Raw genomic sequence first — 27,684 nt, 5'->3', positions numbered from 1 at the left:
CAGCATCTAAAGCAGTGTTTCTTAACCTCGGCAACTTTAAGATTTGTGGACTTCAACTCCCAGAATTCCTGGCTGGGGAATTCTGGGAGTTGAAATCCACAGATCTTAAAGTTGCCAAGATTGAGAAACACTGATCTAAAATGTGTATTTTACAGCATCAATCCGAAGTCTAAAATTATGGAGAACCACAACTGGAGAACCATGGAATGCAATATGTGTTAATGGCATCAATTTGAGAGACATTTTCTGAAACTGACACATTCCCAGAGAAGTGTGTGGTGGAATGCATCTTTAATCACACAGTTGAAGCTTTGCTCCCCACCTGACCTTCCCTTCTTTTTCAAGCAAAAAGAATCTTTTTCATCTCTTCACACCTGCCATTTATCTCCTTTGCAGAAAGGGACTTACCTAGGATCTGAACAGTGTCCGAACCCCCTTGGTCTAGATTATGCAGAGAATGAGGTATCCTTGGGCGTTCCTTTGCGTCCCTCCATCCAATCACACCGAGCTGTGGGAAGAGATGGATCTCAACAATAACACGGAAAAAGCCAACGAAAACGTCCACAGGTGAGGCTGCTTGGCATTTCTCCTTGGCTCGAAATCTGTGCATTACCTGAGGAATTGGACTCTATCAGAAAATGGTGAAGAAAAGAAGCAGGAGAAAGCATGCCCTCTTTGCACTAGTCACATCTTATAGCATCCTGCAGCCATTTGAGAGGTGATATATTTAGTGCACTGTAGTGGTGAAGGCACTGGACTAGAAATGGAGAGACTGTGAGGCCTAGTCCTCCTTTGGGCACAGAAGCCGGCTGGGGGACGTTGGGCCAGTCCTTCTCTCTCAGCCCAACCCACCTCACAGGGTTGTTGTTGTGGGGAAAAGAGGAGGAGGCATTATGTTCTGTCAGTACAGATGGGATATAAATCTCATAAATAAATATATGAAACCTGCCTCCCTCACTTTGTGCCATCACAAACCATGGTACAAAAGCTGGATCACTCTAGACCAGGGTTTCTTAACCAGGGTTCCGTGGAGCCCTCGAGTTCCGCAAGAGGCCCCTAGGGGTTCCCTGGGAGATCACGATTTATTTAAAAAATTATTTAAAATTCGGGCAACTTCACATTAAAGAGGTAAGTTTCATTCTATATTTTTAGTTCAAGAACACTGTTAATGCCTATATACAGGCCTACACATGAAACAAATATAATAATTTTGTAACTTCAGGCCTATATTTGAGCCTGAATGTGCAGGGGTTCCCCAAGGCCTGAAAAATATTTCAAGGGTTCCTCCAGGGTCAAAAGGTTGAGAAAGGCTGCTGTAGAAGATGCAGAAATCCATTCATGCAGAGATGGCATCTTAAGTCTAGGAAAATCTCAGCCGTGATACCGAGTGAGCGCCCTGGGTCCATTCCATTCTCTTAGTACAGCCTACCTCACAGGACCGTCGTCAGAATGGTGAAAGAAAAACAACCACAGACACAGCTGGGAACGCCTTAAAGGAAGGGTGGGAAAATGTGATAAGTAAAAAAAAAAAACCCTTTTCCCTTGGCCAGCATCAAAATGAAAAGGAAGGCAGACGAGTTCAAAAATCATTATTATATTCCCCCGGAAAGCAATGAAATTCACAGCTATTTTCTTAACAAGCCCAGGTCTGGAATTCTTTGAAATACCCACCCAGTTAATTCCCCAAAGCCATCCATTCTGTGAATTACTTTCCCTGCCTTTGTTTCATTCCTATAACCAGCTTGTTCCCCATTGATATCTGAAGCAGCTTGACGCGATTCTTTGTTTAGGTCACTGGGTGGTGCCTTAGCTTGGCATCCCCCGTACCCACCACCAGCACCCCATGAAGCGCCTGCTTAGCCTCCCAGATTTACCAAAACAAGGGGACCATCACTGGGCCTTTCACACATGCTTTCCCTCCCCCTGTCTTAGTGTTCCAATGTTCCAGCAACTCTGGGGTGAAGTGTGGGGAGATATGGGTTCAGATCTCCATCTTAGCCAGAAAACTATCTCAGTGACCTTGGACCAGCGCCTTTCAGCGTGCTTTATCTACTTTATCTATCAAGAATGGGGACAGCGAGGAACCCCATATGCAGCTTTAAGAAAGTTAGATACAAGTGAAAGTGATATAGGATAAAACTCAACAAAGAGGAATTTGTTTTTGTAGCCCTCCCCTCCCACAGGAATCCTATTAAACTCCTTACATTTGCTTGGGCATTCAGATGCCATGGGAGGATGGCCTCCAGGGGAGATGACATTACTAGTTTGAATCCCTTTTTAAAAAAATGTTTCTCCTAGGTTAGGGCAGTCATACAATCATTCTTCTTCAATAGGGTCACCTTAAAGGACAGGGGAAACAGGCCAGTTTTTGGTTGTCTCTTCCCTGGCAGTAAGTGATCATACCCACTTATTTAGCGTAGGCTGAATGCCTTACCATCAAGCATTTCCCATATCTTCATAAAGGATTCTTATTTCTCCTTTCTTCTAGCATGGCAAAGCAGGAAGGTGCTCTTGTTAAGAGACTGAGCAGGAAACCCAATGGCATCACACTCCTTGAGAAGGCAAAAGAAGTGAGTCTGGCTTTGGGGTCCCTTTATTCAAAGAGCATCAGAAGTTAAGACTGTGAAATACAAGGGAAATACAGAGGATAAGTAAAGGTGGGGATCAGGTGGCCCTCCAAGAGGCCAATGGGCAGGGATGATGAAATGATCAGCCTCATCTGGAGAGCAGCAGAATCCCAAGAGCTAGACTAAGATGTACTTTGTTCAGTTTGGCCTTCAGTATATTTTATGAATCTAGCCATTATGGCTTGTCTACCATAGAGGAATGTGGAGATCACCTTATGAAGGAATGCAGGAGCCATTAAGGGAGGAGAAATGACATCTCAGTCCTGGGAAAGGGGCAAGTGTGAGAAAGAAACTCAAGATAACCTTGCCTTGATTCTCTTTGGTATGAGAGACATCAGGAGAAAATGCTGGCAAGCTTTCAGGTTTCTGTTATTATACCATACAGCAAATAAAGTAGCATCCCTACGATCCTTGTGGAGTCTGTTTCCTGATGTAGTCTACCACAAGAGCTGACATAAACCATGGTTTATGGTTTTGCTTTTACATGTCAGCCAGGGCATTGTGGCATAAACCTAGACAGTCTCAAAATTATGTCACAAGACGGTCAAGGATAAAATTGGGGGCTGAGGACAAAAGCCATGTATGCTGCTTGTAAGGGTGGGCAGCAGCTGCCAGTACATGTGTAAACAGTGCCAGGTTCAATTTCCAGTGTCTCTTATGGAGCCAGAGAAAACTCCTACATAATTTGAATAATTCCTGCCACCAGTAATTAGTTAATGCTGACCCAGAATCAAGGGGTGAGACATCCTCAGGTGGTTGCTGTTTATTCGTTCAGTCGCTTCCGACTCTTCGTGACTTCATGGATCAACCCACGCCAGAGCTTCCTGTCGGTCATCAACACCCCCAGCTCCCCCAGGGATGAGTCCGTCACCTCTAGAATATCATCCATCCATCTTGCCCTTGGTCGGCCCCTCTTCCTTTTGCCCTCCACTCTCCCTAGCATCAGCATCTTCTCCAGGGTGTCCTGTCTTCTCATTATGTGGCCAAAGTATTTCAGTTTTGCCTTTAATATCATTCCCTCAAGTGAGCAGTCTGGCTTTATTTCCTGGAGGATGGACTGGTTTGATCTTCTGGCAGTCCAAGGCACTCTCAGGATTTTCCTCCAACACCACAGTTCAAAAGCATCTATCTTCCTTCTCTCAGCCTTCCTTATGGTCCAGCTCTCGCAGCCATATGTTACTACTGGGAATACCATTGCTTTAACTATGCGGACCTTTGTTGTCAGCGTGATGTCTCTGCTCTTAACTATTTTATCAAGATTTGTCATTGCTCTTCTCCCAAGGATTAAACGTCTTCTCATTTCCTGACTGCAGTCAGCATCTGTAGTAATCTTTGCACCTAGAAATACGAAGTCTTTCACTGCTTCTACATTTTCTCCCTCTATTTGCCAGTTATCAATCAAGCTGGTTGCCATAATCTTGGTTTTTCTGAGGTTTAGCTGCAAGCCAGCTTTTGCACTTTCTTCTTTCACCTTCATCATAAGGCTCCTCAGTTCCTCTTCGCTTTCAGCCATCAAAGTGGTATCATCTGCATATCTGAGATTGTTAATGTTTCTTCCAGCGATTTTAACCCCAGCCTTGGATTCCTCAAGCCCAGCTTGTTGCATGATGTGTTCTGCGTACAAGTTGAATAGGTTGGGTGAGAGTATACAGCCCTGCCATACTCCTTTCCCAATCTTAAACCAGTCCGTTGTTCCGTGGTCTGTTCTTAACTGTTGCTACTTGGTCATTATACAGATTCTTCAGGAGACAGACAAGATGACTTGGTATCCCCATACCGCTAAGAACTTGCCACAATTTGTTATGGTCCACACAGTCAAAGGCTTTAGAACAGTCAATAAAACAGAAATAGATGTTTTTCTGAAACTCCCTGGCTTTTTCCATTATCCAGCGGATATTGGCAATTTGGTCCCTAGTTCCTCTGCCTTTTCTAAACCCAGCTTGTGCATCTGGCAATTCTCGCTCCATGAATTGTTGAAGTCTCCCTTGCAGGATCTTGAGCATTACCTTACTGGCATGTGAAATGAGTGCCACTGTTCGATAGTTTGAACATTCTTTAGTGTTCCCCTTTTTTGGTATGGGGATATAAGTTGATTTTTTCCAATCTGATGGCCATTCCTGTGTTTTCCAAATTTGCTGGCATATAGCATGCATTACCTTGACAGCATCATCTTGCAAGATTTTGAACAGTTCAGCTGGGATGCCGTCGTCTCCTGCTGTCTTGCTATTAGCAATGCTTCTTAAGGCCCATTCAACCTCACTCTTCAGGATGTCTGGCTCTAGCTCACTGACCACACCGTCAAAGCTATCCCCGATATTGTTATCCTTCCTATACAGGTCTTCCGTATATTCTTGCCACCTTTTCTTGGCCTCTTTTTCTTCTGTTAGGTCCTTGCCATATTTGTTTTTGATCATACCCATTTTTGCCTGGAATTTACCTCCGATGTTTCTAATTTTCTGGAAAAGGTCTCTTGTCCTTCCTATTCTATTGTCTTCTTCCACTTCTGCGCATTGCTTGTTTAAAAATAATTCAGTATCTCTTCTGGCTAACCTCTGGAATTTTGCATTTAATTGGGTATATCTCCCCCTATCACTGTTGCCTTTTGCTTTCCTTCTTTCTTGGGCTACTTCTAGTGTCTCAGCAGACAGCCATTTTGCCTTCTTGGTTTTCTCTTTCTTTGGGATGTATTTTGTTGCCACCTCCTGAACAATGTTGCGAACTTCTGTCCGTAGTTCTTCTGGGACCCTATCTACTAAGTCCAGTCCCTTAAATCTATTCTTCACCTCCACTGCATATTCCTTAGGAATATTAGTGAGCTCATATCTAGCTGGTCTGTGGGTCTTCCCTAATCTCTTTAGTCTGATCCTAAATTGTGCAAGAAGAAGTTCGTGTTCTGAACTACAGTCACCTCCAGGTCTTGTTTTTACCGACTGTATAGATGTCCGCCACCTTTGGCTGCAAAGGATGTAGTCAATCTGATTTCGGTGTTGTCCATCTGGTGAAGTCCATGTATAAAGCCGTCTCTTAGGTTGTTGGAAGAGAGTGTTTGTTATGCACATTGAGTTGTCTTGGCAAAATTCTATCAGCCTATGTCCTGCTTCGTTTTGTTCACCCAGGCCATGCTTACCTGTAATTCCAGGTGTCATTTGACTGCCCACCTTAGCGTTCCAGTCTCCCGTGATGAAAATAACGTCTCTTTTAGGCGTGTTGTCCAGTAGGTGCTGCAGATCCTCACAGAACTGCTCTACTTCAGCTTCTTCAGCATCTGTGGTTGGGGCGTATATTTGGATCACTGTGATGTTAGATGGCTTGCCCTGAATTCGAATTGAGATCATTCTATCATTTTTTGGATTGTATCCGAGCACTGCTGTAGCCACTTTACTATTAATTATGAAGGCTACTCCATTTCTTCTGTGGTCCTCTTGTCCACAGTAGTAGATCTGGTGGTCATTTGATATGAAGTGGCCCATTCCAGTCCATTTCAGTTCACTGATGCCCAAAATGTCTCTCTTTAATCTTGACATCTCACCAATAACCACCTCCAATTTGCCCTGGCTCATAGATCTTACATTCCAGGTTCCAATGGTGCGTTGATCCTTAGAACATCGGATTCGCCGTTCACCACCAGCACTGTCGGCCGCTAGCCGTCCTTTTGGCTTTGAGCTAGCTGCGTCATCACGTCTGGGGCTAGTTGAACTCATCCTCTGTTCCTCCCCAGTAGCATTTTGACCATCTTCCGACCTGGGGGTCTCATCTTCCGATGGTATACCGACATATCTCTGGTTGTTCTGATCCATTTAGTTTTCATGGCAAGAATACTGGGGTGGGTTGCCATTACCTTCCCCAGGGATCGCATTTAGTCTGACCTCTCTGTCATGACCTTCCCATCTTCACGGTTTAGCTCATGGCATCATTGAGGTGCTCAAGCTCCAGCACCACGGCAAGGTAACGATCCTTTGCTGAAGATCCTCAGGTGGAGGGCGAGGCAAATGAAGAACAGCATTGTGCAGGGCTGCAACTAGGCGACACCAAAATGAGCGCTGGGAGGTAGGCCCAAAATGGGCGTGGAATCCATGTTTGCCCCAGGGACACAGACCCTAGTTGAGGCCCTGGCATTGTGTCATTTGAATGCAAGCTCTTCCCATTTGGTGTGGGCATTGTGATGTCGCTTCTTTCATTTTCACTCAAGCTTGTGTTCCTGTGGGCACCTCTGTTTCCACCTCCAGCTTTGTATTGCTCTTCAGAACCAGTTCTGGACTTTTGCACTCTTATAACATTGACTGGCTCTGAGAGCCCAATCCATTTTTTTTCCAGCTCATCTCTGGCTGCCATTTGTGCATGCAAAAATCTCTAATTCTATCTGGTGCATGCAAAACTTCCCTAATTGCTATCTGGTGGTTATCTAGATTTTTGCAGCCCACACACATTAGTGCTCTCCTGGACTTGAGGCAACTTTTTCGTTTGTAGGCATTAGGATATCTCCTCAACCCTAAATCCATGACTTATGGATTTAGATGCTAAACTTGGTTAGTTTTAACCTTGATTAAGTTTTTTGTAGTTTCCTGTGTAGCATCCACTTGGTTTGTTTATGTTCAGAATATTGTGCAAAGGCAGAAAATGTAGTACAGTAATCAGGTTACAGGCATTCAGGTTATACAGTATGTTTTATGTTGAATTCAATGTCCGCCTCACCTCTGAAGTTTACTGGTGCCCTTGAAAAGAGTGCTTGTGAAGATAAAAAGAAAGCTTCTATTGTAGAGATAGATAGATAGATAGATAGATAGATAGATAGATAGATAGACAGACAGACAGACAGACAGACAGACAAGATGAGATGATGATAGATAGATAGATAGATAGATAGATAGATAGATAGATAGATAGATAGATAGATAGATAGATAGATCTATTTTAGAGGAACAGCAATAATCAAATCCAAATCAAATCAAATGCATTGTTTTTGGTTTCTTCTCTGCCCAGAAACTTCTCCAAAATAATACCATACAAACATCTAGATGCCCAAGGGATTTAAAAATTAAAAACTGGGAGACTGGAACAATCCTTCAAGATGCATTGCACCATCACGCCAAAGAGGTAAGAGAAATGCTTAGATTTAGGGTGTTTTTCTAATTCTTGAGCAGGCAACACACACTTGAAGCTGCCACATCAGGCCCTCTTCTGCTCAGAGAAAGCTGAGGGAGATACAATAACATTCTTCTAATACCTGAAGGATTGTCACATAAGACCACCTGGTATCCCAACTGCCAGCTGCAACTGTTACCGTGATAACCTTAAAGTTACAGGAAGGCAGATCCCCGTTAAAATTAGGAAAAACTGTACTAGTGAGAGAAGTTTGCAGGGAAACAAATTGCCCAGGAAGGTGGTAGCCTTGCTGTCACTGCTCCTGTTTCAGCAGTGGCTGAGCAGGCATCTCCCAGGCCCACTTCCGTTTGGATTCCTGCATAGAACAGGGGTTGGAATGCTACCACTTCACCCTTGGATTCTATCCCTAGAATCTTGCATTCATTTCCCCCACTTTTTAAAATTAACTAAACACAAAAGCAAAGAAAAAGAATACACAAAACTGTAAAAGAAAAAAGCTAAAAACAAAAACAAGAGCATATATTCACATACATACATACATACATACATACATACATAGTTGTACAGTAAACATTTCAATGAATGGAAGCCATCATTTGTTACAGTCATCTATTGATTGATTGATTGACTGATTGATTGATTATGTGCCATCAAGTCATTTTTGACTCCTAGCAACCACACAAATAGATTTTCTTCAGGATGATCTGTCTCTAACCTGATCCTTCAAGTCTTCCAATGGTGTACCCATCACTACCTTGTCATCCTCTTCTTCTCTTTCCTTCCACCTTTCCCAGCATCAGAGCCTTCTCCAGAGAGCTGGGTCTTCGCATTATGTGTCTGAAGTAGGATAATTGGAGTCTGGTCATTTTGCCTCAAGAGAGAACTCTGGGTTGATTTGATTGATAATCCACTGGTTGTTTTCTTGGCTGTCCATGAGATTCTCAGGAGTACAGTCATCCATAGCTAATCTATATTGATCTGCGATTTTGAGCAGATTTCTTCCACACTTCACTTTCCATTGTAAGGGCAATATTCTTGGGGTGGGCATTAAACCTTGCAGCCATTGACACAGGTCTGGCTGTGTCTACTGCTAATGCCAGCTGTTGATTCTGGAAGTGTTTGCTAACCCACCTCTCTTGCCTGCACATATTTTTCCCCAGGTTCTTAACTGTGAGACCAAAGTTTGCCAGGGGTCTCTCATGAATCCAAAAGGATTAGTCCGAGGACCCAGAGATGAACCCATCCCCAGAGACAAATTACTACTCCAGGCAACTGAATTTATCCATCTTTTCTACAACGCACTTCAAGAGTGAGTCAGTTTTGAGGCTATCACAGGATCCTGTGATTTGCTTCCTTTCTGCAATCTTGGAAGACCTTTTTAAAGGAAAAACTAGACTCAGTCTGCTAATGGCATGATAGTGTTACCACAATTGTAGTGCTAACAGAGCAATAAACTGTCTTTGTATTGTCTTAAGTTTGTAAGTGAGACAGAAGGAAGGAGCAGGTGTGAATAGTCACTGATCAGGGAAGTCATCTCTCAGAATGTAGAAAAGTTAACAAAGAACATTTACATTTGAACAGTCCTTTCAGTCATCCAAGCAGCTACATCCAACCTCAAAAACAGATGATTTGGGCATCTACGGGAGTGGGAGCGGGATGAGCGATGTCCCTCATATTCTGACATCTCTTGGAGATAATGCAAATTAAATAATTTGCAAATTGTGTAATTGGTGCTGTTTGCATGATGACATGACGCATGACACATGTGACATTCTTGTCTCAGGCACCTATGGTGGGCACAGTGAATCACTTCTGCATTCTCAGCTCTTGCATCCTTGGCAAGTCAGATAAAGGGAGTTAACTTCAGAGATAGGTAGCTCTACCACCTGCTCTCCTTAAGCCATTCTTTCAAGCTGAGGGATTCTGGAACAGTCCCACACTCCCTTTGAAATGAAGAAGCCTGTCATGTGCAGGAAGCTTTGCCTCTCAGAGCTAAGAGAGGAAGGGTGAAGAGCGCATAGAAATGAGTATTTTGGGAGGGCTGACTTGTTATCTCCAAATAGCTGCTGACAAGAGATTAGCAATTTAGTGCTAAAAAACAATTTCTGAGCTTGTTGGAGAGATCAAAAGAGAGGGAGAGGGAGGAAGAGAAGCTAATAGGATCTGCCAGGACAGATGGAGACCTCAGCAGGCCATTTTTGGCCTACAGGACTGAAGTTTGTTTGTGTAATTGTTCATTTAGAACATAAGAACTGAAGGAGTGCCCTGCTGGATCAGACTCCTGACCATCTTGTCCAGCAGTCTGTTCTTACATTGGCCAACCAACTGCCCAAGGAAGCCCACTAGTCTCCCAGCAGATGGCCTTCAGAGGCAGGCCCACGATGTCCATGAATTGGCCCAAGCCTTTCTTGAAGCCAGCCATTTATTCTGCTTTTAAATCACAGAATATGTTGGCAGATTCCCAAACCTATAAAATAAAAACAAAGAATTAAAGCAGTGAAACAGGAAAACAACTTCCCATGCCTGCTTTCTATTTATTCTGCATTATGTGCAATATAACAACATCCTGTATTATTTAGTGTCTTGCAAAATTTAGGAAGGGCTTCCGTCTGAGACCTTGGAGAGCTATGAATTCTCAAGCCAGGGGTTCACACATCCAGTGTGGCGTAACGCAGTTTGCTTGCTTTTGGCTTAGCACTGTATGTAAACATAGCCATCTTGGCTTGTTCTACACACCAAGGTGAATGCAGGCAATGACTTAACATACTGTGTGAACCCAGGCATTATATATCTGCTCAGATGAGATTCATATCTTAGACCAATGTTTCCCAATGTCAGCCACTTTAAGGTGTATGGACTTCAACTCCCAGAATTCCCTAGCATGCTGGCTGGGGAATTCTGGGATTTGAAGTCCATGCATGTTAAAATGGCTGAAGTTGGGAAACACTGTGTTAGATTAAGACACTTCTATATTTGTTTATGTCTGACAGAAGAATAATTAATCATGCAGCTGGAGAAAAAAAATGGATCTGAAACTTCCTAAATATAAATGCATTTTTTTTTTAATGTGCTGAGGGCAGTGGTGGAACAATGATATAAAACCAGCAGGACTACTTGTCACTGATGGTTCTCTCCTTGCACTAAAACATTGATTGATTGATCGATCGATTGATTATGTGCCATCGAGTTGTTTTCATCTCCTAGCGACTACATAGATAGATTTTTCTCCCACCCCCCCAAAACATACTCTGGTTTGATTGGTTATGGCTTAAGCACAGAATATGAAGCCAGCCCCTGTTATTAGTAAACCATAGTTTATGGCTTTGCATTTTGAGAAACTACCAATTGTGGCTGGTTAAACAAGCCATGGAGTATTGCACTAGTTGAGCCAAGCCATTAGGTGAAGGGTCTCTACTATCTAGAAAACTGTATTTTACTGTCACCATTTGGAGCCAGAGTTTGCAGACATTTGCTGATTACTTCTAATCTTAAAAGCAAACAAGGTTGTTATTGGTGCTGCAAGAAAAATGTCTCATTATTATGATTCCTGCAGCATTTTGTCAAGGCAACAAGGAATTTTACAGGCTGTCTTCTCCTACCAGGAGCCCCATCAACTCAGGATCACCAGATAGGCATAGGAAAGAAGGCTTTGAATATTCACTAGTTTCATCTGTGCACATCTTTGGGAAAACCCTGAATCATTTTGGAAATTTCCTTTCTGAATTACGTTAGCTCCCAGTACTGCTTATTGTTCACCACTGTTGCCATTTCCTTTAATTTTTTTCCCTTGCAGGGCAGAAACAGAACAGCACACAGCTCGGCTGGAAGCAGTAGCTCAAGAGATAGAAAGAACAGGAACATATCAACTCACCAAAGAAGAGCTTATTTTTGCAACAAAGCAGGCCTGGAGAAATGCTCCTCGATGCATTGGGAGAATCCAGTGGTCCAATTTACAGGTGACTCGTACGCTTATGCTCTGCAAGACCTACCAAATCCTATTGAAACAGCCAGGGTTAAGCTCATCATATGCCATAGCGATACCTCCACAAAAATTAAAGGACAAAAATGGAACTCTGGCCCAGCATTCTAGGGCTATGTAAGTTTGGGATGCTCTGATGATGTCAGTCACCTCACCTGGAACAGGCGGGCAAGGGTGGAAGTAGGAAAAAATTGGCACAAACTTTATTGGAGTTTGCAGTCTAAAGCAAAGGGAGACTTAAATTCTTGACTCTGCCTAACTGGGTCCCCAATACTCTGCCTTTTGGACCTTTTCAAGTTCAGAATTTCCAACTTGAGAAAAGAGCAAGTTTCAGAGGACAATGGAAAAGATGAATGAGAATTGATGTTTGACCTTGATAGTCTTCCTTTGATCTCCTAGAACAGTGTTTCTCAACCTCAGCAACTTTAAGCTGTGTGGCCCCAGCCTGGGGAATTCTGGGAGTTGAAGGCCACACAGCTTAAAGTTGCTGAGGTTGAGCAACACTGTCCTAGAGAGAGCTCTGGCATAACTTATGGGCCATGGAACACTGAAGGTCTCCAGGAAATCTGTTTTAGCATGATGTGTCCTTTCTCAGTCAAAGTTGGAGCTACGTAATCTATAAGTCCCATTTCTCTGAGCTTTATTATAGTTATTATCTGTTCAACACACTAAACTAATTAGTTTCTAAGATTCAAGTAAAGGTTATCTAAGGGTTATTTAAGGTTGCAACAGCTATCTTTTTGCTGTTTCTTGGATTGGGTTGGAAAGCTACCTTGGGAACGTGTACTAATATCAAGTTTTCTCATTTGTTTGCAAATTAATGTCTTTTAGGTGTTTGATGCCCGCAGTTGCACTAGTGCTAAAGAAATGTTTGAACACCTCTGTCACCATTTGGAGTATTCTACGAATGGAGGGAACATAAGGTATGAGCTATTTTTTTCTGTTTCGTTTAGATCTGTAGAATCGCTGCATTAGCTGTCATTCACTCCCATTCTCTTGCAACAGGTCCACCATCACTGTCTTCCCCCACAGGACTGATGGGAAGCATGACTTCCGAATATGGAACCGCCAACTCATCCAGTATGCTGGCTACCAGATGCCAGATGGATCCATTGTGGGAGATCCAGCCAATGTGGAGTTTACACAAGTATGTACAAAATAAATATTAAAAACCATGCATTCCCACCTTTGCCAAAACTGCATCCAGTTCCAGAACCCATAATTCATGCCCTTGGGCACCCAAGGAGTTGAATACCTTGTCTCATCTCAGAAGAAAAGAAAAAAAGTCACCACCCTTCTTTCCTCTCTCTCAGCTCTGCATCCAGCTTGGCTGGAAAGCCAAATATGGCTGCTTTGATGTGATGCCACTGGTCCTCCAAGCCAACGGTCAAGACCCGGAATTATTTGAATTGCCGCCAGAGCTCATCCTGGAGGTGTTGATGGAGCACCCCACGTAAGCATCTTGGCTTCAGATGACAGAAGCCCAGACCTGTTTGTGATTGGTCAGGTGGGTGATTATCAAAGCAAGATTGTTTGCGGAGACCTTGGGACAGGTTTGCATGGCTTGGCTTTTGTTTGGTCAAATGATGCTGAATTTGTCCTTGGAGATAACAGGCAAGCAAAACTGAGCTGAACGTAATAAAACAGCAGGATCATTTAGGCCTGAAGCTTTGCAGCTTTTCTCACCTTGTTTTTCAATCAAAATGTGTTCTCTTTCTTTTAGTGGTATTATCAGGGAAGACTTTCAGCAGATTCTAGGGCCACAGTTGCCAGACAGAATCCAAACATAGATAGCAGGGCCATCGTAGTCCAAATTTCCAGTTGCTTGTGTTTTTCCCCCCTACAGCAAGGCAGCATAATGAGAAGTGGCTGCTGAGGAACTGAGATGCTGTGTGAATTTACAATGAAAGAAACAGTCCCAATAGGTTATCCAGTCAAAAAATGGTGATGGCTTGTTAATATGGCTCTGTGTGATCCTGTCTGCAGATATGAATGGTTTAAAGACCTGGACTTGAAGTGGTACGCAGTTCCAGCGGTGTCGAACATGCTCCTTGAAGTTGGTGGGTTGGAATTTACAGCTTGTCCTTTTAATGGCTGGTACATGGGGACCGAGATTGGGGTACGGGACTTCTGTGATGCACGGCGCTACAATATTCTTCAGGTAACCTTTCTGAAGGAGGGTTAGGTGGTTAAGCTGTGTTTCCTGGCCAGAGGCATCTGTGGGGGGTGGGTGCAGATGATGAAAGCCACATTTATTTATTTGTTTGTTTATTTTCTATCCTGGCTTTATTATTTTTATAAATTACTCAAGATGGCGAACATACCAAATACTCCTTCCTCCTCCTCTTTTCCCCACAACAACAACCCTGTGAGGTGAGTTGGGCTGAGAGAGAGGGACTGGCCCAAGGTCACCCAGCCAGCTTTCGTGCCTAGGGCAGGACTAGAACTCTCCTACCACGCCTGATTGGCTCTTGGGCTGAGAGAGAGGGACTGGCCCAAGGTCACCCAGCCGGCTTTCGTGCCTAAGGCGGGACTAGAACTCTCCTACCACGCCTGATTGGCTCTTGGGCTGAGAGAGAGGGACCGGCCCAAGGTCACCCAGCCGGCTTCCGTGCCTAAGGCGGGACTAGAACTCTCCTACCACGCCTGATTGGCTCTTGGGCTGAGAGAGAGGGACCGGCCCAAGGTCACCCAGCCGGCTTCCGTGCCTAAGGCGGGACTAGAACTCTCCTACCACGCCTGATTGGCTCTTGGGCTGAGAGAGAGGGACCGGCCCAAGGTCACCCAGCCGGCTTCCGTGCCTAAGGCGGGACTAGAACTCTCCTACCACGCCTGATTGGCTCTTGGGCTGAGAGAGAGGGACCGGCCCAAGGTCACCCAGCCGGCTTCCGTGCCTAAGGCGGGACTAGAACTCTCCTACCACGCCTGATTGGCTCTTGGGCTGAGAGAGAGGGACCGGCCCAAGGTCACCCAGCCGGCTTCCGTGCCTAAGGCGGGACTAGAACTCTCCTACCACGCCTGATTGGCTCTTGGGCTGAGAGAGAGGGACCGGCCCAAGGTCACCCAGCCGGCTTTCGTGCCTAAGGCGGGACTAGAACTCTCCTACCACGCCTGATTGGCTCTTGGGCTGAGAGAGAGGGACCGGCCCAAGGTCACCCAGCCGGCTTCCGTGCCTAAGGTGGGACTAGAACTCTCCTACCACGCCTGATTGGCTCTTGGGCTGAGAGAGAGGGACCGGCCCAAGGTCACCCAGCCGGCTTCCGTGCCTAAGGTGGGACTAGAACTCTCCTACCACGCCTGATTGGCTCTTGGGCTGAGAGAGAGGGACCGGCCCAAGGTCACCCAGCCGGCTTCCGTGCCTAAGGTGGGACTAGAACTCTCCTACCACGCCTGATTGGCTCTTGGGCTGAGAGAGAGGGACCGGCCCAAGGTCACCCAGCCGGCTTCCGTGCCTAAGGCGGGACTAGAACTCTCCTACCACGCCTGATTGGCTCTTGGGCTGAGAGAGAGGGACCGGCCCAAGGTCACCCAGCCGGCTTCCGTGCCTAAGGCGGGACTAGAACTCTCCTACCACGCCTGATTGGCTCTTGGGCTGAGAGAGAGGGACCGGCCCAAGGTCACCCAGCCGGCTTCCGTGCCTAAGGCGGGACTAGAACTCTCCTACCACGCCTGATTGGCTCTTGGGCTGAGAGAGAGGGACCGGCCCAAGGTCACCCAGCCGGCTTTCGTGCCTAAGGCGGGACTAGAACTCTCCTACCACGCCTGATTGGCTCTTGGGCTGAGAGAGAGGGACCGGCCCAAGGTCACCCAGCCGGCTTCCGTGCCTAAGGCGGGACTAGAACTCTCCTACCACGCCTGATTGGCTCTTGGGCTGAGAGAGAGGGACCGGCCCAAGGTCACCCAGCCGGCTTTCGTGCCTAAGGCGGGACTAGAACTCTCCTACCACGCCTGATTGGCTCTTGGGCTGAGAGAGAGGGACCGGCCCAAGGTCACCCAGCCGGCTTCCGTGCCTAAGGTGGGACTAGAACTCTCCTACCACGCCTGATTGGCTCTTGGGCTGAGAGAGAGGGACCGGCCCAAGGTCACCCAGCCGGCTTCCGTGCCTAAGGTGGGACTAGAACTCTCCTACCACGCCTGATTGGCTCTTGGGCTGAGAGAGAGGGACCGGCCCAAGGTCACCCAGCCGGCTTCCGTGCCTAAGGCGGGACTAGAACTCTCCTACCACGCCTGATTGGCTCTTGGGCTGAGAGAGAGGGACCGGCCCAAGGTCACCCAGCCGGCTTCCGTGCCTAAGGTGGGACTAGAACTCTCCTACCACGCCTGATTGGCTCTTGGGCTGAGAGAGAGGGACCGGCCCAAGGTCACCCAGCCGGCTTCCGTGCCTAAGGCGGGACTAGAACTCTCCTACCACGCCTGATTGGCTCTTGGGCTGAGAGAGAGGGACCGGCCCAAGGTCACCCAGCCGGCTTCCGTGCCTAAGGCGGGACTAGAACTCTCCTACCACGCCTGATTGGCTCTTGGGCTGAGAGAGAGGGACCGGCCCAAGGTCACCCAGCCGGCTTTCGTGCCTAAGGCGGGACTAGAACTCTCCTACCACGCCTGATTGGCTCTTGGGCTGAGAGAGAGGGACCGGCCCAAGGTCACCCAGCCGGCTTCCGTGCCTAAGGTGGGACTAGAACTCACCGTCTCCTAGTTTCTAGCTCGTTGCCTTAACCACTAGACCAAAATGAAGCTCTGCCTCTTTGTACATGCACCACATGCACTACTTTTCTCTACACTTCTTGTTTTCCTGGACTGAGCTCATATTTTGCTAAAAGTCAGAGCTAATTTTTTTTCTAGTGGTCTTTGCAGATCTTCCCCAAGACCTTATTCTTATTAACTTGTTTATATTTTAATCGCAATTTCCTTTTGATTCAGGAAACATAGGAAGCTGCTTTAGAAAGAGACAAGATTATTAGTCCATATAGTCTTGTATTTTCTCTCTATAGCTGGCAGTAGATTTTAACTGGAAATGTGCAGGATTCAATTTGGGACATTTTGTATGCATTTTGCCCTCTACCACCAAGCATGAGCCCCATCCAGATGTCAGCTTGGTTTGTGTTTATTGGCTAGCTGTCTTAAGGCCTGATACAGGATATTTTCACATAAATCAAGTAGCCACACTAAATTAGCTAACCTACTGTGTTGTGGGAATCAAGGCTGACTAATTTATGGGCCTGTGCATCATCCAAACTCAGAATATTGAGATGATTTGATAAGTAAACTTAATTATGACATTATTAACATGTTGTATAGAAGTGTAGAGAAAAGCAGTGATTCTAATAACTACCAAAAATATTTGGGGAATAGTATAAATTCCCTTCTGGGCTCCTCTGGGGATACTCATTCTTGCAGCATAAGCTTCGGTTTGAGTTGGCCTAATTTATTCTAAGACAAGTGGGCCATAGGACCATCAAGATACTCCTGATATCAGATGCCAAGCCCACTTCTATGACTGGTTGTGCTGAGAGCTACAGACCACAAGATCCAGAAAAATCATCCCTTTTATGTGGGCTTACACAAGAAAAGTAAGCATTTAACAGAACGTCTTGCACAATTGTAGCATTCCCATAACTAGTAATGGATTACTGCTAATCTGGTTTAAGTATCTGAAATTCTAGGTTAAGGAGACTTTTGAAAGCCAGAATATGACACATTGTTTGTTCTCCAATTTGTCTTTTTGATCTAGGAAGTGGGGAGAAGGATGGGACTGGAAACAAATAAACTCTCTTCACTGTGGAAAGACAAAGCTGTTGTAGAGATTAATGTTGCTGTGCTCCATAGCTTTCAGGTGAGTGGAAAAAGAGGAGACACTGGACATTGGAAAAAGGAGGTTGGATGTCATTTTTCCATATTCCTAGCCACTTCCTTTGCAGGGAGATGGTCTGATGTTCCCAGGCCCACCCTGACATTAGAAAAGGCAGGGAAGGGTTGTTGATGTCCTTCAAAGATAGTCATCAGTGGCAGCTATGCCATTTGGCTGTCACACTTGACTGATTGATTGATTGATTTATCAATCATATCAAGTTATGTAGATATGACTCTAGGCAGCAAATATAAGATCATTAAAATTATTATAAAATTAAAAACCAACAGAACAAAAGAGAACAGCAAAAAATAACAAAATAATACAATAAGAACATAATGGTACCCAAGGGCAATTTAAAAAAAAATAATCCATTGAGTCATATCTGATTCTCGGAGACTGTCTGGACAAGTCCCTCCAGTTTTCGTGGCAAGGTTTTTCAGAAGTGGTTTGCCATTGCCTCCTTCCTGGGTCTGAGAGAGAGTGACTGGCCCAAGGTCACCCAGCTGGGTTTGTGCCTAAGGTGAGACTAGAACTCACCATCTCCTGGTTTCTGGTCTGATGCCTTAACCACTACACCAAATTGGCTCTCTAAGGGCAATCTAACCCAATCCATATAAATAAAAACAGTCATACTAAAAAGAAAAATCACATTGATGGGCTCATCTACCTCTAGACCCCATGCTTGAGGAAACATCCAGGTCTTCAAGGATTAATGTAATGCCAATAGGGTTGGGACCAGACAAATCTCATGGGGTACGGTGTTCCAAAGGGTAGACACTGTGACAATTGTCTTCTCCTAGAACATCCCAGAGAGGGAAGGCCTCTGCCTGTGGCTGTGTTTTCTTTTGTTCACATAGTCCCTACTGCTACATGGCAGCTTTGATTGATGAGGCTGGTGGGCAGGCACCATTGGAGCAGTGAACCAATGAGATGATAGATTGAGAGACTATCCCATGTGGTGTGTGCTTCACATCCTAAGCTAGTTTTCTGCTCTCAGGAGCTGAGTTGTTGTCCTGTCAATAGCCTTGAAGGTTACATTCAAATGGTCGTGCAATCAGTTTGCTAAGTATCTTACATTTATACATAAATACGGTCAAGATAAATGTTGTACATCTGAGCTGCTGATCTTCTGGTAATTGTGTGGATAAATCCACAGTGTCACACAGCTGGTAATTTCAGACTTTGCAAAAAGATTTAAACCTCTCTGCATGTGCTAACTCTGATTCATAACATACTTCCCTGGGTTTGGGATTTGGGATGTGAACAATGCTTTTGGGTCCAGTTCTTTCTAAGTCTTCAGCTGTTGTGTTACTTGTCCATAACTTTTAAGGGACTACACAGAAAAGCAATATAAATCCTCAGCTAAGAGGGCTGTTTATTTAGCAAGCACCCACGTCTACATAAAAGCTGTGTTATAGCATGAATCAATACACAGACAAAATTTAGTAAGCAAGAATCAGTAGTAATGATAATTGGAATTATTAGACAAGCAATCTGAAGCATAAGGCAAAAAATGAAGCTTATAGCTTAAAATGCATTAAATACTTTAAATCCTGCCTGTGAGGAAACAAGGAATTGCAAGAAACTTATGAGTAATATTGACTGGTCCCTCCCCTCTGTCTTCTGGGAAGGATAAAATCAAAGCTGCATGCTGAGAACAGTTTAGAGCATAATACAAGGAAATTGGCCTGCCATAAGGCAATTTTCACTTATAATTTTATTTTGCTCAGGCAAGGTAGAACTTCTACTATTAAAAATTTGCTTAGCTATACTACCTTAAGTAAGTCTTGACTGAACCTTACTGAACTGTCTTCAGTTGGCACTGCCTATGGATGGGTGGAAAGGCACTTTAGGTGGTCCATGGGAGGATCAAAAAGTCAAGAAGCACCACAGCTGTGGGATCAAAGCCCCATCCCCTTTTAGTGCACATCACCATCTTGACTTTTCTGACACTCCCCCTCCCATGAATGCCCCTGGGAGGCAGTCTGTATTATTTCACTTATTCTTAATTATAGTCAGCCATATCACCTCTGTTGGAGGCCCTATTTGTTCATTTTGGCAAATAAGGCCATGGACTTATGCCCTAAAGCTGTGTTTCTCAATCTTGGCAACTTTAATGCTGGCTGGGAATTCTGGGAGTTGAAGTCTGCACGTCTTAAAGTTGCCAAGGTTAAGAAGGTAAAGGTTTCCCTTGACATTAAGTCCAGTCGTGTCCGACTCTAGGGGGCGGTGCTCATCGTTTCAAAGCCGAAGAGCCCACGTTTGTCCGTAGACACTTCCTCCGTGGTCATGTGGCCGGCATGACTGAACGGAACACCGTTACCTGCTCGCCGAAGCAGTACCTATTAATTGACTCACATTTGCATGTTTTTGAACTGCTAGGTTGGCAGGAGCTGGGACTAGCAACGGGAGCTCACCCCATCACGTGGATTCGAACTGCCGACCTTCTGATCGGCAAGCTCAGCAGCTCAGCGGTTTAACCCGCAGCGCCACCGCGTCTCAATCTTGGCAACTAATGCTGGCTGGGGAATTCTGGGAGTTGAAGTCCACATGTCTTAAAGTTGCCAAGGTTAAGAAACACTGCCCTAAAGTCTTACTCAAATAGTATACTGAAGCCAAGTAAGTTTTGCATTTCTGTGACTCTTCTAGAAACAAAACATCACTATCATGGACCACCATTCTGCGGCTGAATCCTTCATGAAGTACATGCAGAACGAATATCGCATTCGTGGGGGGTGTCCGGCAGACTGGGTTTGGCTGGTGCCTCCCATCTCGGGTAGCATCACACCTCTCTTCCACCAGGAGATGTTGAATTACATCCTTTCACCTTTCTACTACTATCAGGTGAGCAAAACATAGTTCAGCTGATTGTGTGGTTCATATTGGCAATCTTTCAATCCAAAATCAGCAGCGTCCTCCATAAAAAGCCATCATTTTGGCTTCAGTTATTATACTGGAACTGATATATTAGGGAAATATATAGTGGGTGGGTGGGTGGGTGGTACTTCCCCCAGTTCCTAAGTGTCACTCTCATGTAAGCTGAGTCCAGACCATTGGTTCACTTCTGCCACCAGCTAATTCAAACCCAGTTCTGCCTTCCTTCCTCCTTTTATCTTTACCACACTTTTTGTCTAGTCATAAGTATGACTTCAGAAAAGGTAGTTCTGGGGAACGAAGAATAGCTTACAACATTATTAAGGGAGCAAGTGTTTGCTATCTACACAAGGTATTAATGTACTGTAATTAAAATTGGAATGATCTGGACATATATTGAGGAAGTACGTAACCCTCCTTGAAGTTGTCCTTAACACACAGCAGTGTCCGAGTATCTCTATGTGAAGCCTCCTTGATTTCTAAAAGACTTCAGAGCAGCCCAGAAGTGGACAAGGAGCCATAGGAAGAAATACAGTACACCAGTACTCCCAAGTTCAGCTTACCCAGTGCAGAGACCCAGCTGTTTTCCACAGCAAGGGAGGGGAAGGGTTAGAAACAGAATGAGGAAAGAACCAGAGAAGGAAACATTGGCAGGAGAAGCCATAGGTCTCTGGAATCAGTTGTAGCTTTATAGGCAAAGTGGGGTGACTGGGTTAAATCATGGTAATCTGACTCTGAAGTATCCAACTTCTCCCATCCCTCAAGGTGGATGCATGGGAGACACACATTTGGAAAGATGAGAAACACAAGCCAAAGAAGAGAGAGATCAAATTCTGCATTTGGGCCAAGTAAGTTTCCAGGATAAGATTTGATACCAGTCTGACAATCCACTCTTGGAACTGGATCAAAGCAAATGTTCCTCTTCGCAGGGCCGTGTTTTTTGCATCCTCACTGATGCGAAGAGCCATGGCTTTCAGGGTCAAAGCAACGGTGCTCTATGCAACAGAAACAGGGAAATCAGAGACTCTGGCTCGAAAGCTGGGTGACATGTTCAATTGTGCCTTCAGTACCAAGGTAAGATACCTGTGATTGACCATGACCTATATCTATATGTGCCGTATATCTATATCTATATATCTATATCTATATCTATTGCTTTAACTGTGAAGAAGAGCAATATTATAGCAAATACCTAGAAGATAGTGCAGTGTTCCTGCCTTCCAGTTGTATATAGCAGAGACAGGTTGATAAAGTAGGTAAGGTAGCTTTCAGGGAAGCTTGCCTTCCACAATGGATCAAGTCACTACAGAAGCTTTGCAACGTTCTCAAGTAACCGGTGTCCCCTTGAGCCTAAACTGAAAACTATTTCATACTAGAGCTTTGCAGCACTTTGGATTAAAAAAAAAGATGCTCTGAAGGCTAGATGGGCATCACACAGCCTACTTGAACTAATCTTCTCCTTGAAACTACGGAAGTACCAATAAGTTTCGATCATTGTCTAGAGGACCCACTGGTCTGACTACAAGTTGCCCATGTTCTGAAGAGAGATGGACAGTGAATATTACTTTTTGCATCAAAATGTTTTATCCACTTCCCTCTGCCTTCTCCAGTTCCTGATAAAAATCCTTTCTCCTTTTAGGTTACCTGTATGGTTGATTACAACCTAAGAGACCTTGAGAAGGAAACTCTACTTCTGGTGGTCACCAGCACTTTTGGAAATGGCGATGCACCAAGCAATGGCAAAGTAATATTTTTAATGCACGCTATATATTGATCTTCTACTATCAGTGACACTATCCGTGCAATATAATGGTCTTTCTTTTTGTTACAGACACTGCAGAATGCCCTCTTGTCCATGAAACAATTGAGTAACAAATTCCGGTAATTACTTCCAGAATTTTGCTTATCCAAGTTAACCAATTCCCATTCTGTATTGAATCTTTTAGGGATTCAAAATGCTCTTATTTTGAGGTGGACTGCTACTTCATCTAATATTATCTAAACCAGTTTGCCCCAATCTGGCACTCTCTATATGTATTGCTTATAACTTCAGTGGTTTCAGTGGGGATCAATGGCTCTTAGTCTTGATGGCCGTGGGACTGCTGCTGAAGGCCTTCTGCTGGGAGACCAGTGGGCTTCCTTGTGCAGTTGGTTGGCCACCGTGAGAAGAGACTGCTGGGCTAAACGGGCCAGGGGTCCAGTCCAGCAGGGTACTGATTATGTTCTTATGTTCCATCACCCCCACCAAAATGGAAAATGATGACTGAGTCCAAAATGGGTAGATGGCACAGATTGTGGAAAGTAGGCCTATGGCAAAACTGACTTCTCTGTTTTAAGCAGGAATGTGTCCTATCTCCACCTGGAGAGCTTAAACTTTACCTCTGAGCTAATGTCTCACCTCTTCTACCCTCATATGTTATTATCATGCCCTTTGAGAATGATCCCCTTCTTAAGGATATTCCAGAAAAAGGTGAAGAAAAGCTTTTAGAAGATAGACTGAAGGCAGTGTTGTTTCTGGTTTTTCTATGGATTTTAATTTATGGTTTAGCTATTAGGTGACTGCGTGGCCCTATCCTTTATGGTAATTTTATTATCGGAAGATTTTATTGATGTGCTCTTGTTGTGAGCTGCACAATGTCTGGTGAAGTGGGTGGCATACTAGTATAGTAACACAAACAAACAAATAAAGTTATCCTGATCAGCAGGACCACAGTTCTTGAGACCCTGTTAAGTATAATAGATTAAAATTATGATGTATAAAAGTATTCCCAGTTCTATCAAGCTGCAGACTTTTGAACTTTTCAATATATTGTTCACTGTGGTACTTCAACAGGGCCAATCTTGGAAAAATGCCTGTTTTAAGATGAAGTCTCCTCCAACACACATACTTTTTTCCATGACTGTATCAAAAAACCAGCAATTAATGCAACTCTTCTCTTGGAACAGGTATGCGGTTTTTGGCTTGGGTTCAAGCATGTATCCGGAATTCTGTGCCTTTGCCCGCAGTGTGCACCAAAAACTGGCACAGTTGGGGGCATCTCCAGTCAGCCCAATGGGTGAAGGAGATGAACTCAATGGGCAGGAAGAAGCTTTTCGGGCCTGGGCAGTTCTTACATTCCAGGTAACTACAATAACCACGATGCACAGCGAGTCTCAGAGTTTCAATGTCTCTACAGGGGTATAGCAGAATCTGATGCTTTACCTCAGTGTTTTTCAAACTTGGCCACTTTAAGATGTGTGGCCAAGTTTGAAAAACACTGCTTTAGTTGATTTCCCTGAGGGAAGTGAGAGGTTTGAGGTTTGACCCAGCCCCAAAATATTATTTATCCTGGAGGAGAGGGCCTAGGAAGGAAGAATCTAGATGAGATAAATGCATTACAGCAAAAATAAATGTATTTGACTTATACAGAGAGGCACTCCCAGCCTCAGTATACAGGTAGTCCTCATTTAGTGACCACAATTGGGACCAGCAACTCAGTTGTTAAGCAAGGCAGTCACTAAGTGAAACCATGACTGTGCTTATGATCTGACTTCAGCTTTCCTTGGCAGTACAGACCTGCGAAGGTCATCAGTGTAAAGATTGGTTGTAAAATTACTTTTTCATCACCATCAGAACTGCCATTGGTCGCAAAACAAGGCAGTCGCTAAACAAGGACTACCTGTATATGTTCACTGGTTGCTGTTTTACTTCCTATTTCTTCTTGTAGAAAGCCTGCGTGGAGTCTGTGTTCACACTACATTGCCGATTATCCATGCCACTGAGCTAACAGCCTCTCATTCCCAACAGTGTCCCTATTTATCCATTAAAGTTTGGACTCTAAGGAACAATGGGGTTAATCCCCTAATCCGGGCGTTGCTTCCTAAAGAGGCAAATCATGCCACTTGCATGCATAATTGATGCTAATTACCTTGTTCTTGAAAATTCTCACTTTCCCTCCCCATGTGCATATTTAGCATTGGCCTCCCAAGAAGCGAGAAAGCCATATTTGTATGATCTTTTGAATGATCTTTGCAGTTGCTTTGCTGTGAATTGAATCATCTTTTTAAACAAGCCATTTGACTGAAATTAATTTACTTTCAACCCCTAACTGGAAGGTTCAAGATGACTAACCCAAAGGCTCAAGATGGTTACATAGAACCCTCAATAACTTTCATCTATTCTTTTTATATATATTTGAAAAGACTGCCTGTGAAATTTTTGATATCCGTGGAAAGCACAGGATCCTGTTACCAAAAGAATACACATGTAAGGAAACGTGGAACCCCAAAGATTTTAGGATTGTCTATGACTCTCAGCCATTGAATTTAGAGAAAGGTATGTTCTCCTCTGATCCTTAAATGCCTTTGTTGTTCTTAATTGAATGATATTATTATCATCAGTTTGATCCCTTTTAATGCATGGAATTCAACAGTCTGTATGGAACAATGAGGATCTGAAATAATTCCTTGATTTTTCCTTTCTGGTGGTTATTAGGGAAATATTTCAAACCCAAAAGGGATGTGTTCTGAGCTTGAACAAAATAACCTGTTTTTAGGGCTTTGTTCCAAATTCAGGACAAAATTAAGCATTTTGTCTTGAGTTATTCCACCCTAAGGAACAATGGCAACTTGAAACAAAATTGTGCTCCATTTTTTATCGCAGGCCTACATACGTAGGTGGAGTAAACATTAATACTGAGTCCTACCAACAACCCAACTTACATAAAATTGGCCAAGGGGAAGATTTTAAATAAATATCTGTTTTTTAATTTTAAAAAAAATCGTATATGTGATTTTTATATGATTTTACATTATTTTATCTGTATATTAGGTAATGTGGACATTCACTTTTGTGCTCTAGGAATAGAAAGGAAAAATCAAGGAATTATTTCAGATTCTCATTGTTCCATATAGACTATGTTGAATTTTTCCATCATTAAAAGCTGCCAACTGTATGCTTCAAATTTTATGTTTTATTCCAAATTCATAAAACATTTTCCCCATTTTGTGCCCATCCATTGGGTGGCTATATAACTATAATTGCAATTATACCCTTGAAATCATAACTGCCTAATCTAATTTTCCAGTCCTCTATCTTATAACAGATGAATTATAGAGAAACTATTTGCTGGTAAATAGAATGGCCACTTGCTTCTCTGCAATCAGTCAACCTGTTTGTGTTAAAAGCAAAGAAAAAAAAAATACAGACTTTGGTTGTGCAGAGGTCCACATTCAAAAAGTAATGTGTGTTAGGAGCACAGGTGGGTGTGCAGGTAACACCTACTGAGAACACCTTAAAAACAACTGCATCTTTTCCACAGCTGCCCCAGAATCTTGGGAAAATTGGGTTTAAGATGTCCTTGGATGGTTTTCAGGTATTGTCTGGAATAGTCTGAAATTTGCTTAGATGTGGCAAAAAATGGTTTGTTTCTTTGTTTTCCTCTATAGCACTTGGCGATATTCATGGGAAAAATGTAGTCCCATTGACCCTCAAATTTCGGCAGAATCTTCAGAGTTCACAGTCCAGGTATTCTGGTGACTTGAATGCATCAGCTTTCAGAGGGGAGGCATGGAGGGGCAAGAGATGAAAAGGACGTTATGATGGCAGGGCACCAACCCTGCCCTTTCATACTTGCATCTTGACATGAGATGCAAGTCTGAAAATGCAGGGCTGCATTGTGGTATCACAATGAACCTTTTCTAATGTTTTCATTACTGTGGTTAGTAGTTGATGCCTATGGATGAATGCCCCTGTTTCCTTCCTATCACTGATATGGGTATGAATGTGTGCATTATAATATATACATGCAATTGCTATGTTAAGACACAATTTTCAAGAATTTGACTTTACACAAGGAATGTAAAATACAGCAGATTACATATTTGCATATGCATAAACATTGCAATACATAAAAGTTCAGCTGGTACAAGGAATGGAACAGTGGCATAAATTAAAGACTGCTCATGAGTATATGTGGGGACTGTGAAGGCCATCGCAAATCTTTATCTTTTTGTGGAGTCCTTGGTGTTCTCTGGGCTTGGTTGTTTGTTTGCAGATGTTTCATTACCCGACTAGGTAACATCATCAGTGCTCAGCCAGGCCTGCCAGACCCTATAGGATGGGTAGAGACAATTGGAAGGAGGTGGTAATTTATTGTAAACTGCACACACAGCTTTGAAAATTGGGCAGTACATAAATAAATAAATAACTATCAAGGCTCTGTGCTATTAAGATGATGACTAGCACCTTCAATTGCACTCAGAAACCAACTGGTAACCAGCGTAGTTTGTAAGTAGGGGTGTCACATGGGCAAACCAACGTGCTCTTCTTCAAGGAGAGAAAATTAAAGGTTTTGGAATGGTCTTCAGCATCCCCATATTTACTGAAATTTGGTTGTGAATTTTTATTATGAATACTTACTGAAAAACTGGGTGCAGAATTCAAACATGCAGTGCATGCAAGGAGACTTAAGAATATTTCTTAGCTAGAATTGTTCTGCAAGAAAGAGTGGGAAAGAATTCCAAAAGCAAGAATAGAAAAAAAAGCTCATTTTTTTCAACAACTCAGCAGTTGTTTTTTTCTTCCAAATGGAATGTTCCAAAGTACTGACTGAAAGGGTGTCCAAACTTTCATGCTTGCCATATTCCCTGTTTTCTTATTTTGAACCTGTTAAACATCTAACTGCACATATGTGTGCATTCAAATTTGCAGAAAATTGTTGTGTTTAACTTTGTGCCATGTAGAAGTTATATTAGCTTCTGTGTACTTAGATAGAAATATGCATTTTGACCAGAAGTGCCTAAACTTTTCCATGCAGTTATATATATACAAACACACAGTTTTATATCAATAAAAGGATTAAATTTTACCAATAAATAGTTAAAGGTCATTGTTCCATCATAAAATAAAATTGAAAATTACTGTATTTTGGCTCTATGTAAGGAAGAGAGATACGTCTTTTTAAGGGCCAAAAGCTGCATTCAGTCTTTAAAACATGTGCCAGGAGCTGCATTTGGCAATATATATATATGGGCTAAAATGAAAAATCATCCTTAACCTTCCCTTTTCTTGCTGGAAAAGGTATTAACATTTTTCAATCACTTGGTGTGGGTAAATTGCATCTTCAAATGTATATGAGACTTAAAATTCCTCACTGTATATCTCTGTAGCTTATGGCTACAAAACACTTCCTTCAACTAAAAATATAATGACATGTACTGAAATGGAACAATTTTTCCCTTAAATGGTTTCAAAGAATCACACCACATGATGT

The 27,684-nt window shown here is 43.6% G+C and overlaps 1 protein-coding gene across 1 annotated transcript in view; it reads left to right on the top strand.

Annotated features, from left to right (window-relative positions):
• The first annotated feature begins 414 nt into the window (after positions 1-414).
• The window catches only part of NOS2 (nitric oxide synthase 2), a 39,312-nt gene continuing 12,042 nt past the window's right edge, over positions 415-27,684 (top strand). The window contains exons 1-18 of the mRNA XM_063291100.1: positions 415-567; positions 2,489-2,570; positions 7,608-7,721; positions 8,891-9,039; positions 11,524-11,686; positions 12,541-12,632; positions 12,715-12,856; positions 13,023-13,162; positions 13,696-13,870; positions 17,438-17,539; positions 20,207-20,401; positions 21,197-21,279; positions 21,361-21,505; positions 22,071-22,175; positions 22,263-22,312; positions 23,378-23,552; positions 24,614-24,746; positions 25,859-25,937. Coding sequence (XP_063147170.1) covers positions 449-567; positions 2,489-2,570; positions 7,608-7,721; positions 8,891-9,039; positions 11,524-11,686; positions 12,541-12,632; positions 12,715-12,856; positions 13,023-13,162; positions 13,696-13,870; positions 17,438-17,539; positions 20,207-20,401; positions 21,197-21,279; positions 21,361-21,505; positions 22,071-22,175; positions 22,263-22,312; positions 23,378-23,552; positions 24,614-24,746; positions 25,859-25,937 — 2,243 coding nt within the window. The 5' untranslated portion in view covers positions 415-448. The remainder of the gene's footprint in view (positions 568-2,488; positions 2,571-7,607; positions 7,722-8,890; positions 9,040-11,523; positions 11,687-12,540; positions 12,633-12,714; positions 12,857-13,022; positions 13,163-13,695; positions 13,871-17,437; positions 17,540-20,206; positions 20,402-21,196; positions 21,280-21,360; positions 21,506-22,070; positions 22,176-22,262; positions 22,313-23,377; positions 23,553-24,613; positions 24,747-25,858; positions 25,938-27,684) is intronic.

The sequence above is a fragment of the Candoia aspera genome, chromosome 1, assembly GCF_035149785.1.
Source record: "Candoia aspera isolate rCanAsp1 chromosome 1, rCanAsp1.hap2, whole genome shotgun sequence".
Classification (NCBI taxonomy): Eukaryota; Metazoa; Chordata; class Lepidosauria; order Squamata; family Boidae; genus Candoia; species Candoia aspera.
The sequence above is the reverse complement of the archived record's forward strand: the minus strand, read 5'-3'. Positions and strand labels throughout refer to the sequence as shown.